The sequence below is a fragment of the Panthera leo genome, chromosome C1 (genome assembly GCF_018350215.1).
Source record: "Panthera leo isolate Ple1 chromosome C1, P.leo_Ple1_pat1.1, whole genome shotgun sequence".
Classification (NCBI taxonomy): domain Eukaryota; kingdom Metazoa; phylum Chordata; class Mammalia; order Carnivora; family Felidae; genus Panthera; species Panthera leo.
The window spans coordinates 79,101,110-79,119,313 of NC_056686.1; the positions used below are offsets into that span (position 1 = coordinate 79,101,110).

The window sequence follows — 18,204 nt, forward strand, 5'->3', positions numbered from 1 at the left end:
CCATTCACCAGTTAAAGGGCATTTGAACTGTTTCCAGTTTTTGTCAATTATAAATCATGTCGCTATGAACATTCACATATAGATTTTAAATGAGCATACAATTTCATGACAAGATTTTGCTTTTTACAAATGACCGCATTTTCAAAGACCTGCGGGAAAAGATTCCTTTGAAAGAGGGACTGTCCTCGACCCCTATTCTTCAGTCTTCCCACCCTGCCTCTGTAATTGGTTTTTAAACGGTAGTAACGTTAAACCTCCCAAGAAGATTTGCAGAGAATGTTTTTGGGGTGGAGTGGGAGAGGGTGGATGGGAGCTCTCACTCGCTCCTCTGAATGTGAGCCCCAGGGCTGTTTCACATTCACCGTGGGCAGCGTTTGATCTTCTGGTCCCACAGGGCACGGTGCTGGCTCTGCGGATGTGCACACTCAGGCAAAAACTTGCAGAGCCAGCCAATTGGGCCGTTATTTGGTTCATATAACTTGCTAAAATCTCACGGAATGTACAGCGTGCCATTGTTTTCGTAAGTCCCTTTCATGACTTTGTTAGCTGGCTAATTCAGAGCAGACTAGCCTGTTTTCCCCGCTGGAAGAAAAGACGTCCCTCAAAGGCAGCTATTTAACCGTGACCATGGCTGCAGCCATCTTGAGCACAAAGCGAACGCAGCCTCGCTGGCCCCTCTCCCACGAGGTCCCAACGCCGGCCCGCGCGCTTATTCTTGGCGCTGGAATTCGCATAATTACTCCTCTTTTAATCTGCTGGGTGACCTAATGTAGCCCGGGCCGGCTGCAGGAAGCGGCCTTGCTGAGATCTGAGCCTTGGGCAGCCTGTCTTATCTGTAGGGCCCTCTCACAAGGAGCATTTCGGAGAATTAACCCCACAGAGGACTGATTGCCAAGGAGCCCCGGACTCGGGAGCTGCTCATGCGCGCTGGGTGGTGGGAACGCGGGGGGGGGGGGGGGGGGGGGGGGCGTTGAGGGGAACGAGCCGTCGGAGGGTTCCGATCCCCACTCAGGATAACAGCTCCAGCCCTCTCCCTTCTCCTAGCCTGCGAAGGAGCTCAGAAACCGCAAATCATTTCAGAAAAGCTCGCAAGTGGTTCCAGCAAGAATCCACCCAGGCTGACTACAAAAGAAAGGATATTTGTTCACTAGGAGGCTAGCCCGGGACAAAAGGCTGCATTCCGTCCTGACACTTGCTAACTGCGGTCGCCTGGAGAGCAGGCCTTTGTCCACAGGCGGGCATTGTGCTGTTTATAGCCTCGCCACGAAAATGGGCTTGCCTACATCTTGGCTAATTTGAAAAACAGTCATCCCGATTTTCTTTTCTGCTTCCTGGCTTTGTTTTCCGATTTATCTTTCTTAAGGGCATTTTAAAATGAAAAATCTATAATTAACATTTCTCTTATAAGAAAACTCACCCAGCTCTGCCCAATCATCACCTCCCCTAAAAAAAATGTGTTTTTAAACCATTCCCAGCAAAGAGATGTTTTATTAAAATGACTGTAAGGCTTGTGTGTGAAGAAGCATCTACAAAGAATCTTCAGTCTAAAAGGAAGATAGATATATAAAGGGGGAGAAGATAGGAAATAAATTTGTAAAATTTAGTGTATGGTGGGGGGCAACTCTTGACGCTTAAAGAAGTAGCCCCAAGAAAAAGAAAAGAAAAAAAATAGTGAAAATGAAAGTAAGTTTCACAGGTTCAAGAAGGGGTTACAAAAGTGAAAGCATAATGGATGGTAAGAACAGCTGCAGGAGTGTTGAGGTACAATCTTTTGAAGTAATGTGATGGGTGGGCAGTTATTAGCTCTCACATCCTTGGTCTTAATGTCTAAGACACATCATCTTCCAATCAATATGGCACTTTTATGGTCAAGAGTGATAGATGAAGAATCCCTTACCGCTTGGTATAAAAAAACTTTCCCCTCCAGCCTATCACAGGTATAGATGATCCTTAAAATGTTCAAAGGACATTCACCCATTCCCTGATTTTGTAGCTGTGAGAAGACAGAAGCCATAGAGAGAAGGTGCAAAGTCCAAAGTCACACAGAGGTAGACCTTTCTCCCCTCTCTGTGGGTTCTTAGGGGTTGTGTAATCTGGAGTCCACTATGCGAATGTTATTCTGGGAAGGTTAACACACTGAGCTATTATCATTTATTAACATTTTAAAGACTTTTTTAATGTTTATTTATTTTGAGAGAGAGAAAGAGAGAGTAGGGGAGGGGCAGAGAGAGAGGGAGACGTAGAATCTGAAGCAGGCTCCAGGCTCTGAGCTGCCAGCACAGAACCCAACGCATGGCTCGAACTCACGAACTGCAAGAGCAGGAGATCATGACCTGAGCTGAAGTTGGATGCTTAACTGACCGAACAAAACAGGCACCCTCATTTATTCACATTTTAGTACATTTTATCAAATGTTCTAGTAGTTACCAGACACAGGTCTAAGAAAGTAGACACTAAATAAATATGTTGTAATGGGGGTAAAAATATGACAAAAATCAAATGGGGCAGTGAGTAAGTAAAGAAGCCCAGAATATAAACTCTTCTTCACAATTTTGCCTAGGGCTATTTCCTCCAAAAGCTATTTCCTGTTTAAAAAAAAAAAAAAGTTTTTATCTCCAGTAAGGTATGCTAGGTACGCAGAGGAAAATTCCAGAGCTGTACACAACTTATGAAAGTCACTAACAACTAAAGAGCAGGAGAAAGGTGGAGGCACTGTGGAGGTTTCTGCTTTCCAACCTGGAAGAAGTGGTTTCTTTTGGGTACAGTGAAAAAGACAATTTTATGTGGTTACTGAAAAGGACCTCATGATTGCACAAAACAGCTAAAACCAGACTTTTAAGATGATTTTAAACATGAGCTACTGTGGGGAAAAAATGTGGGGAGAAGGGAAGGCTCGGAAAACAAGGAAAAAGTTGAGAAAGGGAAAACTGGGGTACCTGGGTGGCTCAGATGGTTAAGCCTCTGACTTAGGTCATGATCTCATGGCTGGTGAGTTCAAGCCCCTCATCTGGCTCTGTGCTAACAGCTGGGAGCCTGGAGCTGGCTTCAGATTCTGTCTCCTTCTCTTTCTGCCCCTCCACCGTTTGTGTGCGCTCGCTCTCGCTCTCTCTCTCTCTCTCTTAAATATAAATAAACATTAAAAAGTTTTTTTAAAAGAAAAGAAAAAACAAAACTCCTCTCTAACAGTCAGAATTAAAGAGACAGAAACAGTGGAGAGCAAGATTCCAAAAATCCCCTGGCTACTTTGGAGCTGCTCTAATTTTCTTAGCACATCCAAACATGGTATTCAGCTGGTGGGTCTAGGTGCAGTTGGGAGGCCCCAGCAGGAAGTGAAAGAACCGCCAATAGCCCTGGGGCTTCTCAGCCATGCATGGTTCCCTCCATTCTGGGCACAGAGGAGCTACTTGTAGCCTAGCAACCGCGGACTGGTCCCCTTTCATGCCGTATTAATTCGCTTCGATACAAACTGCACAGAGTGTTAGGAGGACACAGAGTACAAACTGGACAGAAGTGAATTTTGGATTCATTCTCTACCCAGCTCTCTCTGCCACAATACTGCAGCCCCAGCACCACCCAATCCCCCACTGCCTTGGCTCCCCCAGGCACAAGGAGAGGGAGCCAGTCCCAGATCTCATACCTGGGCACTGGGAAAACCCAGTGAGGATGGTTAGAAAGCCTCCCATGGGAAAGAGAAGGCATTTGAAGACAGAGACCTGGGCCTGTGGTTCTCCACAGAATGAGAAGAGCTGTCTGTTGGCCACGTATGGCTGCTTCTACCACTGAGAGAACTCTCAGAGATCAGCCCACCCCCATTATGTGGCCCATAAAAATGTGCTCCCTTGAATCTTGTTTTTTGGGCTGATAAGTCTCCAGAAGGGGACTCTACACAAGGCAATGACTTTTACATAGAATTTCTACTTTTCAACATGCCTAAGAGGTATTAAGTATACCAGGTTATCCGAGAGAAGTAACAGCTCTGAGTCAGGAGGGGCCAAACTGCATCCCAGTTTATCTACAACTATCTCACTTCCCTTGATTATTTTCAGTCACCCTCCAAAGTCACTAGGCTCCAGCAGGCACCATTTACAAGGCCTTCATCACATGGACTGGTCAGCCAGGCTTGAGAGGGCAACCAAGTCTGAGAAATGCTAGGATGAGCCTGCACTGGCCCAAGAAGCGTGACACGTGGGTCAATTTAGACCTGGAGGTCAAAGGCCTCCATGAACATGCCTTTGGAGCTTCTGTACCCAAAGAAACAAATGGAAATATCCCACATTTGCCCCACAAATCCCCAAACTGCCCCCTCCAAACCAGGGGCAAAGTGAGAAATAAAAAAAAAAAAAAAAAACAAACAATAAATGTGAGGCATCCAGGAGAAGCACAGGGACATCATTTATAAAGCCCCGACCAGATTCAGACAAGGTTGGGAGCAAAGAGTGACCTTCGGAACACCTCAACAGGTCCTTGGAAAAAAGTACCCTTGAGCCACTAAGAGCGGTCCCATCACGTCTCACTGCTGGGGAAGGCAAGGAGAGCCTAGCAAGCAGAAGCCACCAAGAACCCGCATATCTCTTCTTACCCAACTTAGAATGGCCGATATTCATGAACGTGATGTGACAGCTTAAATAATATTAAAACAGATCATTCCAGAATCTATGTTTAACTTAGAATTCATCACTGGATTATCTTAAAGGCTTGGACACTGTCAAAGAAAAACCAAGTTACTGGAGTAAGGGAAGGGTCTGTGCTTGCTAAGCCCAGCCTGAGCCTACAGTGGGGGACAGCCCATTTCTGAAACATGACATGGTGGCTTTTAAAAGGCAGCTATGATTTACACACTGCCTAATTCCAGGGCACATTTTTTACATCATGGCCAAGTCAAATCATAGTCCTGCGAATAGCACCCCCCTATTGTTTTGCAGCATACAACCTGCATAAAAACAAAGGTGGACGTGTTCAGGAGGGACACAGGCATCATTTATAAAGCTCTTTTGTACTCTGACACAGCAGCCATACTGGTTTAGGACTGTACATTTGTTGCAGTGAAACTACAGTTCAGACGTAGCCTGGGTATGAGAGAGGAAAAAATAATACCCACCTCCCTTCCAACAAACTTTATTACGACTACCTCAAGTGACTAAGTGATTCTAATAGAGCTTTCTCTTCTCTCTTCCATCCTCTGGTCTAAAGAGAGAAGAAATGCCAAAAATGGGGCAGGCACAGGCACACAAAACAGCAATAGGCCTAAATACCCCCAAACCATGATGCTGCCCTTACAATAATGAGGTTGGAATGTGGCTCCCAGGAGGCAAGCACCTTAAAACTTAACATACGCCATTTCTCCTAAAACTTAAGGATATTTATGTTGTCATCAATCCAAGAAACTGTGACAAATCAAAGTTCTCTCTTCTACCATAGCAGGTACCAGATTTCAATTCTCAAAAAGAAAATAAAGCAAACATATATACACAAACACACCCAAGAAGATGGTGTGGGGAAGGGAGAAGGAAAAAGCATCTTTTCTTTCTGCTCAGAAGGATACCACTGTTTCCAGGTGTTGCCTATTTAGAAGCATTGAATGTCAGCCCCACTGAAAAGCAGCGTATTCCCACAGCTCACAGTCCTAGATTCGCCACCACATAGGAGAGGGGCTGTTGGAAAGGAAAGCCGACCCAGAAAAGCTCAGGAAGCCTTCAGTCCTCCACCGAAGATAAACACAGGCTCACAATTCATTATCTACCATCCCCAAATCCAAAACACTCTGAAAACTGAAAAATTTCCAGTCATTTGGTGGCAAATCAAACCTGACCTCATCTGGTGGCAAAACGTGAGCTGCACTACATAAGATCATTTGTAGTCTGTTTATCTCACTTTGTGTGAATACTCTTACGTTTCACTGATGAAATAATGAGCTTGAGTACGGAGTACTGACCCTAGACCCCTCTGAGGATGTTTTTATATGTATGTACCCGATTACCTTCCTAAAAAAATTCTGAATTTAAAAACCCATCTGGCTCCGAGGGTTTCAGATAAGAGGAAAAAGACTGTAGACCTATAATAGGATGACGTAAGACCTCTACAAAAGTTACTGAAGGCCTGAGAGAGTCAGATTACCCCTTGGTTGTTCCAACGTGAGAAGCTTCCTTACACAGGCCAGACTGCAGCATTATTTGGCAACACTGTGTTAAAAAAGGGAAGTCGATTACGCACTGTCCTAATTACACGTTAAATCCTGGTTTCCTACCTTCACATATTCCAGGGTTGGGTCCAGAAGATGCTGATCCCTGAAAAGAGAAAATGGTAAGTATGAGAACTGAGAACAATGCATTCTTGCACTGAGTAAAACGTATCCAACATTAATTCCCCCTATTCATTCAGATTATTAAGATGGGCCCACCTCCCCAGCAATATTCCCAGCAGACAGATAAGGAAGTTAGAACAAATACAGATTCCTTTCATGGTGTGTGTTGGGGGTAGGGGTAGATGGTAGGACACCACCATAATTTCTGTTTAGAAGCTCCAAGTGCTTTATCACATTCAGGCTCCAAATGTTAGACTTCCATGTAGTGAGTCTACTTTCACTCGAGCATAAAGATTAGCCTAGAAATCTGAAAGAAAGAACACGGAAGATAGAGGTGGGTGTAAAGCAGGACTGGATGCCCAAATGAGGGGTACTTTGGATCAGACAGCTGTATCATGCTCACTTTGACAGAAGAAAATGGAGACTGAGGTGGGCCCAGTGGCTATCCAAGGTCACCTAGCACCAAGGGGAGAGGATGGAGTCTGTATACCCAGCTTTCTAGACCACATTTGCCTTTTTTTTTTTATTGCCATTACCCACCCACCCCTGGTGTCAAGCAGAGAAATCCATCCCATTTTCTTTAGCACCCAAGTATTCTTCTCTCCCAACCTAATGTCTGCTCGTGTCTGTCATAATATGACGCTGGAATTGACCAGACAGTGAAAAGTAAACAACAGCAGGTGGCCCTAAGGAGGCTGACTTCTTACAGAAAGAAGAAAATCTGACTAGGCCAAAGGAGAGGAGGGGGAGACGTGAGAGTGGCCATTTTCAGTGCTTGCAGAGTTATAATGAGGCGGCCCCTCAACAGAAGGTGTGAAAAGACAGCTGCCTTCAGAGTCTTAAACTTCAGAAACTCAACACATCCTCACAGAGACAGCATCATTTTGAAAGGACAGAATGGCTGTGAAGCCTGTAAGAGTAGTCTTCTCAAGGGAGTGGGCCTTAGTGTGAGGGTCTCTCAGAAGCCCTACTGATAAGCAGCTTCCTCCACAAGGGTTGGCTCAACCCCCAAACCCGTGGGCTGTGACACTTCCCTGGCAGTGGAGAGACCTCGAAAGATGGCAGCACTTCTTCCCAGGACAAGAGAGAAGGTCACTGCCGGAGCACAAGGAGTCCCAACCCCACAGCTCAGGGATACCACTCCCAAAGCCATGCTTGGCCTGGTTTGACCATCCATTCGGGACTACGCCCAGGGCACCTGCACAGAGGCAGCGTGGCATCTGAGATGCCCCTTTCCACGTCAGTGGATTAGGTTCTGGAATGAGTCCCTTTGCAGGGCCAAAAGATCTGAGAACAGCATAAGCTCTCTGTCCCTGGGTGCATTCCCATTAAAGAGGGCTATAAACCTCGAAGCCTTAAAACTCTTTGCCTTCAAGTTCATTTATCCAGCATCCAGAGTCCATCCGCTGTGCCAGGTCGTCACTTCTCCTGCCACATGCTCTGGACACCATCTCAATGTCACCAGGCTTTACATCCATGGAACCATCTGGCTAGGGACTCAAAATTTTGTCCACAGCACTTGGGCTGTGCTCCCTTTTAAGTTCTTGAACCCCTGTTTTTCTACTGAACTAACATTTCAGGCATATAGCCATCTAGTCTTAGGTTAGTCATTTGGCCCAGAGGTCTGGCCTTGTGAGGGCAGAAAGATGTTAGAACTACTGAAATGCTGTTCTCTTCAAATTTTATTTTTAAGTACACTTAAAAATGTGTGTTATGGGGGCACCTGGGTGACCGAGTCAGTTGAGCATTTGACTCCGGCTCAGGTCATGATCTCGCGATTTGCCCACTCCTGTATGGTGGGCAAATGGGACTGAGGCTCAAGGTGAGAGAGAAAGGGGGGCGTGTGATGGCTCAGTCAGTTAAGCATCCGACTCTGGCTCCGGTCAAGATCTCACGGTTCTTGAGTTCGAGCCCCACATCAGGCTCTGTGCTGATGGCTTGGAGCCTGCAGCCTGCTTCGGATTCTGTGTCTTCCTCTCTCTCTGACCCTCCCCCACTTGTGCTTTGTCTCTCAAACACAAATAAACACAGAAAAAAAATTTTTTAGTGTATGTTATGTACATTTATACATACATGTCTTCATGCATGGATAAATAGTATAGGTATGGGCAGTTGAAGTCAATGGTTCCCATATGTTTTTGGTCTCAGGATCTCTTCACACTCCAAATTATTGAGGACCCCAAAGAGCTTTTGTTTATGTGGGTTATATGTACTGATTACTGATATTAGAAATTAAACAGAAATTTTCAAAATACTAATATTAAAAAAATAAACTTATATAAACAATTTTATTACAAAGAGGTATGTTTTCGTAACAAAAATTTAGTGAGACGAATGACACTGTCTCACATTTTTGCAAATCTTTTTCATGTCTGGCTTATAGGGCAGCTGAATTCTCATATCTACTTCTCCATTCAGTATGTTGTGATAGGTCTTGGTTTAGAAAAAAGTCCATCCTCACATAGATACATAACTGGAGAAGGGAGTGGTATTTCATTTCCAGATACTTATGGCTATTCTTGATACCATACCAAAACTCAACAAGTGGTAATTTCTAAACGATCAGTTGTAACGCGGTATCTTAAACCATGTCTGTTACTCTTTTGCGTCTTGCACCTTGATTGGGCCTTTTATCCATGTGTGATTCTGTAGCCACTGTTCTGGAAAATACTGGTTCACTGAGTTATGCAGTTATTCTAAGTTTTGACACATTTCATTAGAATATAAAAAAAGAATCACATTTGTTAATATCATCACTGATCTCATCAGAACTTATAAAGCCTTGGGAAATATCAAGCTCATGGAGGAGGATATAAGTTTTCCAAACTTCTAACTTTCACTTGAAAGTTTGAATTTTTTCACTGGCAGCTTACACTGTCAAATATTTTCCTTGAGCTTCATTTCATTCATTTTGGAGAATGTATTTGCCAAATACCGAGACCATATAGTCATGGTTTGCCATTTTAACTCTCCTTTTTTAGTGCGCAAATGTCATCCTTTTCGTAAATTCTTTTTAGCATTTTGTCCAGGATCTGCTCTTCTCACCAGATTTAGCTGTAAAATCCTTTTCCTTTCACCTCTGAAAGTTGAAAAGTTCCTCTCTTCCTTTCTCTAGACACATATCTGAAAACTCTCTGAGCTGGTTCTCTCAGAAAAGATCCTTCTAACTGTCTCAGGCAGAAATGGGGTGACCAACGGGCCAGGCCAGGCACTGTGCCCGGGTGGCTCCTGAAGCCATGCTGATCAGCAGGACCCGCACTCAGAGACAAGACCGCCTAGGGGCATAGCAGCCTGTGCGCTCCCATCCAGGGAGCCTGGGGTGCTCTCCAAAATGCCCCCCACCTTAGATGAACCTCGTTCCTCTTTGATCCTTTACTGTACACTTCTCTGGGCACAAGAGAAGAAACTGGAGGCTCTGGTGAGGGATAAAACTCAAGGTCCCTCTTGACCCTGCCCCCAACTGAACTCTGCTAAGGGAGCCTTGTTCATTCTGCTTCAAGAGCAGAGGGGAATCCAAATGTCCTCAGATTCTAGTTCTGGGCTCCTGGGGTGCCCTCGAGAATCCTCATGTTCTCTGTCTCTTTTTTAGAGAGGCAAGGAGGGGACACAAGGAGATATAATGAAACCAAGTAGGTGTGTTACAAATCCAAAGGCTTTAAAAATCATTGCCTTGAACTAAATTAAAATGATGTTTATAAGCAGAAGTGCTGTGTCTCCTTTCTCAGCCAGTCACATCATCCCGGCTAACCAAAGATAGGAGCTAGAAAACATAGCAGTTGGCCCTGTAGCCCCAGCCTCTAATTTGAAATAGAATATCCAATTATTCATACAAGTCTGTGCAGCAAACACTCCTTAAGCCACAGATTTATATTCTCTGACAGAGATCACTAGAAAACAAACAGAGGGACTTGGCAATATGAATGAAAAGTTTTTTTTAAATTTCATTTTGCTTTTGCACATTATGAATCCCACCCATGTGAATCCATGATGTCGTGTGCATCTCTCCTTACACCTGGTGAGGCTGGCAGGCGCCCATGGGCCCTCTGTCAGGCATGCTGCCCCGCAGGGCACGGTCCACAGACCGCAGGAAAGCAGCAGGATGAAACTGGACTCTCTTGTTATTTTGTTCTCAAGTTTATTAAGTTTTGAATAACATCACTATGTTTACGCCAGTTAAATTATTCTCTCCAGCACCCTGTTTTCCTAAGTTCAGACTGAGGGATGTGTGGTCAGAAGTCACAGAAATGGGGTCTTTCCTATTTCAGTTTGTTTCTCATCAGTAACCAGGTTCAGAGTTCCTCCCTCTTAAGAGGACACTTGACCTACAGGTAAGCTATTTGGAGTTACTCAACTATCTTGAGTAAGTATATAAGCAAAATTTCACTACCACAGATCTTTTCTGAGTGCTTGGCATACAGATGAGAAACGAAGCACCCTACATCTGTCTTAAATTATAAAATGCTTTAAATGAATGAATGTTTTGACTTCTTTAAATATTACAGAATAAATTGATGGCTAACAGTGTTGCCAAACAAATGTCCTTTTGGAAATAACATAAAGAGGAATCATTTGTAATAAGACGATTCTTTCATGCAGTGGAGGGATGAGAGAAACTAGATCCAACTGTTCCCAACTGAGTAGAAAAAAGGCTCCACGCACACCAGTAATCTGCAGAGTTGGCTCCCCTCCTTGGTGCACACGGCATGGTATTTGCATTCTGGTTCATTCTATCATGTATTTATTTGTATACAGTTCCTCCTCTACTAGGAGACACTTCATTCCCAGTATCTCCATAGTTCTTGCATCCATCCTACCAACATTATCAAGCATCTACAATATGCTGTGCTGTAGGCCAGACAATGGAAACAGAAGAACCAAAGACAAAGGCCCTGCTCCCAGAGAGGCTGCAATCAAGTGGCAAAGACAGATGAACAGACCCAGCACAACTCAAGTTAAGTTTCAGTGGGAAGGAAATACCATGAAGGGGCCTTTCAGGCAACCTTTGAGCTAAGGTTTGAGGACCAGGTAGAGACTCATCGGGTAAAGAAGATGTGAGGTAGGTGGTGATGAGAAATGCCCAGGAAACAGCAGAAGCATGTGCAAACACATGGGGACATGGGACAACGTGGCATACCTGGGGAACCACAGCATTCAGGAGTAATTCCGCTCTGGTCCAGGCCACCATCATCTATCGCCTGGACCCCTGCAATGCCTTCCCAGCTCCACTGTCTCCACAGGAGCCAGCATGATCCTTACCAAAATCAAAATCCTCTAATAACTCCCATCCAATCAGAAGAAAAACCCTAGAGTCCTTACCAGGGCCTCTGAGGCTCTCTTTGGCATGGTCCCCACCAGCTCCCCAACCTCACTCTGGCGCACAGAATTCTAAAGATATCTTCCAACAAGATTCCCCACCCCCACCCTGAAAGTCAACCAAACAGTAATCTCAGTATTGCTGTGAAGGGATTTTGCACATGTAAGCCCCAAGTCAGCTGACATTACGATCTGGCAACGATCCAAATGGACCAGACATGCAAAGTGAGGGGGCCTGGACATGAAGGACCCTGTTACCAGGATGACATTACAACATGGCCTGTGACAAGGCCCATGGCACGGAACCCTGGGTGGCCACTACATGGGAGCCGTCCCCTGAAGACAGCCAGGAAGCAGAGATCTCAGTCCTACCATCACAGGGAACGGAGTTCTGCCAACAACCTGAATGACTGTGGAAGCAGATTCTTCCCAGAGCCTCAGATGAGAACACAGCTGCTGACATCTTGGGTTTGAGACCTGTAAGCAAGAACCCAGCTGAGCTCTGTGGGACTTCTGTCCTACAGGAACTATGAGGCAATAAACAGGCATTAAGGCACCAAATTTGTGGCAATTTGTTACTCAGCAAAAGCATACTAATACATTCCACTCATTCCAGCCAGGTCATATTGACTTTTCTTTCTGGCACTCAAACATGCCAAGCTGGTCCCTGCCTCTGTGGCTTGGCATTTACTGTTCCTTTGCCTAGAACATTCTCCCTGCAGTTCTCAAAGGCTCACTCCCTCCTATCACTCAGGTCTCTGCTCAAATAACACCTCCTCAGAGAAGCTTTCCTTAAACACCTATCTAAATGAGTACTGCTGCTACCCTCTATCACCTTATCTGACATTATTCTTTCCCATATTATCTGATATCACATGAAATATTTATTTGCTCAGGTCTTTCTTATGGAATATAATCCTACAAGACTAAGACTTTCTCTGCTTTACTCACCTTGATATCCCCTGTGCTCTGCACACAGCAGTTGCCCAGTAACCATTTGCTGAATTAATGAATAAAAGAACAAGTAACAGAAGCACAGGGTTGGGGAAGCTCAGGAGTGGTGGGGGGTTGGAGATCAGGATGAAGAAGACGCAGTGCCAGAGCATAAGGGGTTTGGAGGCCATGTAAACATGTCTAGACTTATGAAAGCAATGGGATTTGTTGACAAATCTTAAGCTGCAGAATAACCAGAGATTTGTGTTTTAGAAAAATCCCCCTGCACTGGTGTGGAAAACAGATTCGTTGGGGGCAAGACAGAGTCAGGAAAACCAAAGGAGATGCTGGAGCAGTCTGGGTGAGAGAGGGCAAGGCCTGGACTACAGGAACAGAGGAAGCAGGGACGGTGTATAGATTAAGGAGACTTTTTTTAAAACAATTTTTTAAATGTTTATTTATTTTTGAGAGAGACAGAGAGACAGTGCGAGGAGAGGAGGCGCTGAAAGAGAGACAGACACAACCCAAAGCAGGCTCCAGGCTCTGAGCTGTCAGCAGAGGCCGAGGTGGGGCTTGAACTCATGAACCTGAGCTGAAAAGTCAGCCGCTTAATCTAATCCACTGAGCCACCCAGGTGCACCAGGAGAGTTTTCTAAGTGACAATAGGTGGTAAATGACTGGATTCAGTGGGTCAAAGGGAAAAGAGAGGTAAGGGTACTCACTAAATTCTTTCTAAGGGAACTAAGTAGTTGGTGCCTAGCACACCTCAAGACACTCATTAGGAATGAATTAGCATGGTGCCTGCATCTGACTCTTGGTTTTAGCTCAGGTTATGATCCCAGGGTTGTAGGATCAAGCCCCATGGTGGGCTCCGTGCTGAGCGTGAGGCCTGCCCGAGATTCTCAGTTTTTCTCTCTCTCTAAAATAAAAAACTTAAAAGAATTAAAAAAAGAAAAAAGAATAAACTAAAACACCTTTTTCAAGCACAAGAAGAACTTTCAAGGTTACTGGGATCTACATAAGAATTAGCCCCATTACCACCTATTGTCCATGGTTCGCAGTGCAGTATGATTGCTGGCATTCAGCTACTGAAGGTTTCAGATGAGCTCCCTTCCTTTTCAACTGTTAAATAAGTTACTTTCAGTGGAGTCTTTCACATCTTTCAAGTTATGAACACACAAATCTTTCCCATAAACTACGAAATATAACAAACATTTAAGGGATCCCTTCACACCAACAAAAATAGTTAACTCAAGAGGGAAACACAGAGAACAACTAGGTGGCTATTAGATACCAGCCAAGAATACCTGTTTTACATAATTTTACATAATTCTTTGGTCTTCTCCATCAGTCCCACCCCAGAGGGCAACCACTGCTTGTTTCTGTCTTTTTCAGGGGGCTGTAAGCTCCATGAGGGTAAGGGCTATTTGTGTCTTGCTCACCAATGTATACTATGCCCTTTGAGTCATATTTGTCACAGAGCAGCCAATTAATCAATAAACAAGGGCGAGAATGGACAAATAAAAATATAAATCACCAAAACCCACCTTTGTATATAGTCCAAATAAGGCCTCAGGAAATCAGAAATTTCTACTACAGGGCTTTCATTTGCTTAATATGGTAGACCAGATATTCCAAAAACTAGACGACGAATTGAAGTATGAATGTATTTTCAAATGCATTGGTGACGTCACAAGAAAGATAAAGCCTCAAGAAGCACAGACATGAACAAAACAGATACAGAAACAGAGAACACGTCAAAAACACAAAACATGGACAACAGCAGGGTAAGGAGCAGGGCAGGGAGGATGAGTCTCGGGTCTGCAGAGGTGAACAGCTCACCATAGAGCCATGCACAATGTGCGAGCCGTCAGAATGCGACTAACACTACCTCTGCATAAGGAATGTTCAAAAATAAATAAGAATTAAGAAGGTAGCATGCTCTCTAGCAAAGGGAACCAAGAAGGAAACCTACTGTCCCCACTACAAATTCTGATGGTGAAAAAAAATAACAGCAGCAGTAACAGTCTCCCCTAAGAGCTTGTAGCCACAGATCAGCTGTCTTGTCAGCTGGGATTCAAATTTATACTGCTCTGCTTGGACAGAGAAGCCAAAACTGAGAAATTAAAGTGTTTGGGTTGGTGGTGCCACTAGTAAGGAAACAGCATAGATACTTTCTGGGGGGAAACTTTATCAACAGAATGCCATTCAGGATATCCACGAATGTGGTTAAACATAAATTTCCCTTCAGAAATAACCATCTGCACAAGGAAGCAAGCCCCAATCACTGAAGTCGGCAGAAACAACAACAGACTGAGATGCTTGAAGACCTCAGATATTAGAATACCAGACATAGGCTACAGAATAGCGATGTATGATAAATTTTTTTTAAGTTTATTTATTTATTTTGAGAGAGAGAGAGAACACAAGCAGGGAAAGAAGAGAGAAAGAGGGAGAGAGAGAGTATCCCCAACAGGTTCCATACTGTCAGCACAGAGCATGACATGGGGCTTGAACTCATAAAAACTGTGAGATCATGACCTGAGCAGAAATAAAGAGTTGGACACTTAACCACCTGAGCCACCCAGGTGCCCCTAACAATGTATGATAAATTTTTTAAAAAGTAAAAGATGGAATCAAAAAGTGATCTAAGAATAAACAGGTGGTTATAAAAATTTAAAAAACAGATTATAATATATACATATAATCTGCTACATAGCAGATTAAACATGGCTAAAGAAAATATGACAAATATATAAAGAAACTATATGAAACACAGCACAGAGAGAAAAGGTGACAGAAAATATAAAAGAGATGTTGAAGGTAGAATGGGAAGGTTAATTACATTTAACCTGAACTCTACAAGAAGAAAATCCGAGAGAAAGAGCAATAGTCAGGGAAATAAATAATGATGGGAAATCTTCAAAATAAATGAAAGATACCCATTCTCAGATTCAGGCATCCCGGTGCATCCTAAGCAGTATAAACAAAAATAAAGTCTCACCTACACACATTGCAATGAAAACACAGACCGTCAAGAACATTGAGAAGATGGTGAAAGCATCTGGAGAGCAAAGGAAGGTTTTGCCCTCAGAGCAATGACGATGAGGCTGACAACCTGTTTTCATCAGCCGTAGAGGAAAGAGAGGAGCTCAAAATTTTCTGCCCAGTGAAACTACTGAGTATAAGGGTGAAGAAAGACAATATTAGATAAATAAAAGCAGAGAACACCGTTTAGGAAGAATGAAATGGATGCCCAAAGAACAGCCTAAGATCTAAGAATGAGTGTTGCCCAAAGTAACTAGTAAACATATAGGTAGCTCCAAACCAGCACTAGTGGGATAAAATGAGATGAATATATAATTTGTGGAGGTAAAAAAATATATATATAAAGTGCTGGCAAAGATGTGGAGAAGTTGGAACCCATATGCATGGTTGGTAGGAATGTCAATGGTACCACTGCTAGGAAAAACAGTGTGGAGGTTCCTTTAAAAATTCAAAATAGAACTGCAGTATGATCCAGCAATTCCACTTCTGAGTAGACACCCAGGAGGACTAAAAGAAGGATTTCGAAGAGATATTTGTGCACACGTTCTCAGCAGCATTATTCACAGAAGGCAAAATGTGGAAGCAACCCAAGCATCCGCTGACGGAAGAGTGGATAGACAAGATGTTGTATACAGATACAGTGGACTATTACGGGGCCTTGAAAAGGAAGGGGATTTGGACACCTGCTCCAACAGGGAGAAACCTTGAGGGCGTTATGCTAAGCGAAGTAAGCCAGTCACAAAAGGACAAATACTGTATAGTTTTACTTATATGAGGTGCCTAGAGTAATCAAATTCACAGAGACAGAAAGAACAAAAGTGGTTACCAGGACCTGGGGTGAGAAGATGGGGAGTTGTTTTAAGGGTACAGAGTTTCCATTTTGCAAGATAAAAAGAGTTGGGGAGACTGGTTGCACAACAATGTGAATGTACTTAGTATTATTCATTAACTCATTACTCATTAACTGTACACTTAAAAATGGCTAAGATGATAAAATTTATATTATGTGCATTTTACCACAATTTTTTAAAAAAAGACAAACTAAAATATAGGACAACAATGGCATATAAGCCAAGTGGAAGGCCACAGCCGGGGCTAGTGTTCTAAGGTCCTGTATTGTTCAGAAAGAAGTACTGTTTTACTTTATCTTTTATAAAGTAATTATATTTTAAAAGTAACCATTAAATGAATAGTAGAGTATTTATTTTTAATTTTTTAAAATATTTTGTAGGGGTGCCTGGGTGGCTCAGTCGGTTAAGTGGCCGACTTTGGCTCAGGTCATGATCTCATGGTTCATGGGTTTGAGCCCCGCGTCGGGCTCTGTGCTGACAGCTCGGAGCCTGGAACCTGCTTCAGATTCTGTGTCTCCCTCTCTCTGCCCCTCCTCCGCTCACACTCTGTCTGTCTCCAAAATAAATAAATGTTAAAAAATATTTTTTTTATACTATCCAAATAGTACATTTGGATATAATAAAAGTGATATTTTGAAGGAAATGTGTAGCTATAATGCTTATTTTTAGGAAAAAAAAGACCGAAACTAATTAAGTATCCAGCTTAAGTAAAAAGAGTAAACACAAATAGAACAGAGATTTAAAAAAAGGTGGGGGGGAGAGAAATTAAATATAAAACAATGACACAACAGGGAAGCAACAAATAAAGCCTTGTTTTTGGAAAGCTTAATAAAATAAACCTCTGACAGATGTAATCCCTGGGGAAAAGAGAGAAGGCACAAAACGATATAGGAATGACGAGGGAGCACAGTAAGAGAACACTATGAACACCTTTATGCCAATAAATTTTAAAACTTAGCGAAAATGAGCAAATTCCTAGAAAATACTAAAACAGACTCAAAAAAGAAACAGAAAACTGAATATAGCCATTTAAAAAAACTCAATCAGTTCAATATCTTCCCACAGGCCTAGGTGGTTATACTATGTAGCAAGCTCTGCCAAACTTTGGAATTATTTGTTACTTGAAAATGATATAAAAGCTTCAAGAAGGGTGCCTGGGTGGCTCAGTCGGTTAAGCATCAAACTCTTGATTTTGGCTCAGGACACGATCAAGCTCTGTGTCAGGCTCTGCAATGACAGCGTGGAACCTGCTTGAGATTCTCTCCCTCTCTCGTCCCAAAATAAACAAACTTTAAAAACAAGAGAGAAAAGGTATAAGAAGTGAAAAGGAGAACAGAACTGTCACGATTCACAAATGCTCAGTGTCTACATTAGAACACAAAGAATCCACACAGACCCTATAAAGTAGGGCAAAGTTCCCAAAACACTGCAAAATCTTCTACTTACAACTTAATGAGGGTACGGACTAGAAGGCTTGTATGTCTGGGTTGGAGTTCTTGCTTTGTGGGTGTTCATTCATCACAAATAAATTCATTCCTAGAACACTTAACTGAAATGCAAGACAAAGAGATGAGTGGGACCCGGTGGGTTGAATCTCTGTTTACCTAAAGTGGCAGGGCCAAGGAGGTCTACTGGTTTACCACTCTCAACCAACTCATGACCAGGGCATGTCACACAATCAGGGGAGGTGAAGCCAACAACTGGGACCAAGTATGCCCTCCATTGGCAACTTGATGGCTGCAGCCTGTTCCTATATGG

General features: G+C 43.3%; 1 protein-coding gene across 2 annotated transcripts in view; it reads right to left on the reverse strand.

Moving 5' to 3' along the window:
• Positions 1 to 18,204, reverse strand: part of BCAR3 (BCAR3 adaptor protein, NSP family member) — a 242,236-nt gene that overhangs the window by 73,132 nt on the left and 150,900 nt on the right. For both annotated transcript variants that reach the window (XM_042952897.1, XM_042952896.1), the window contains one exon: positions 6,245 to 6,284. In XM_042952897.1, coding sequence (XP_042808831.1) covers positions 6,245 to 6,284 — 40 coding nt within the window. The remainder of the gene's footprint in view (positions 1 to 6,244; positions 6,285 to 18,204) is intronic.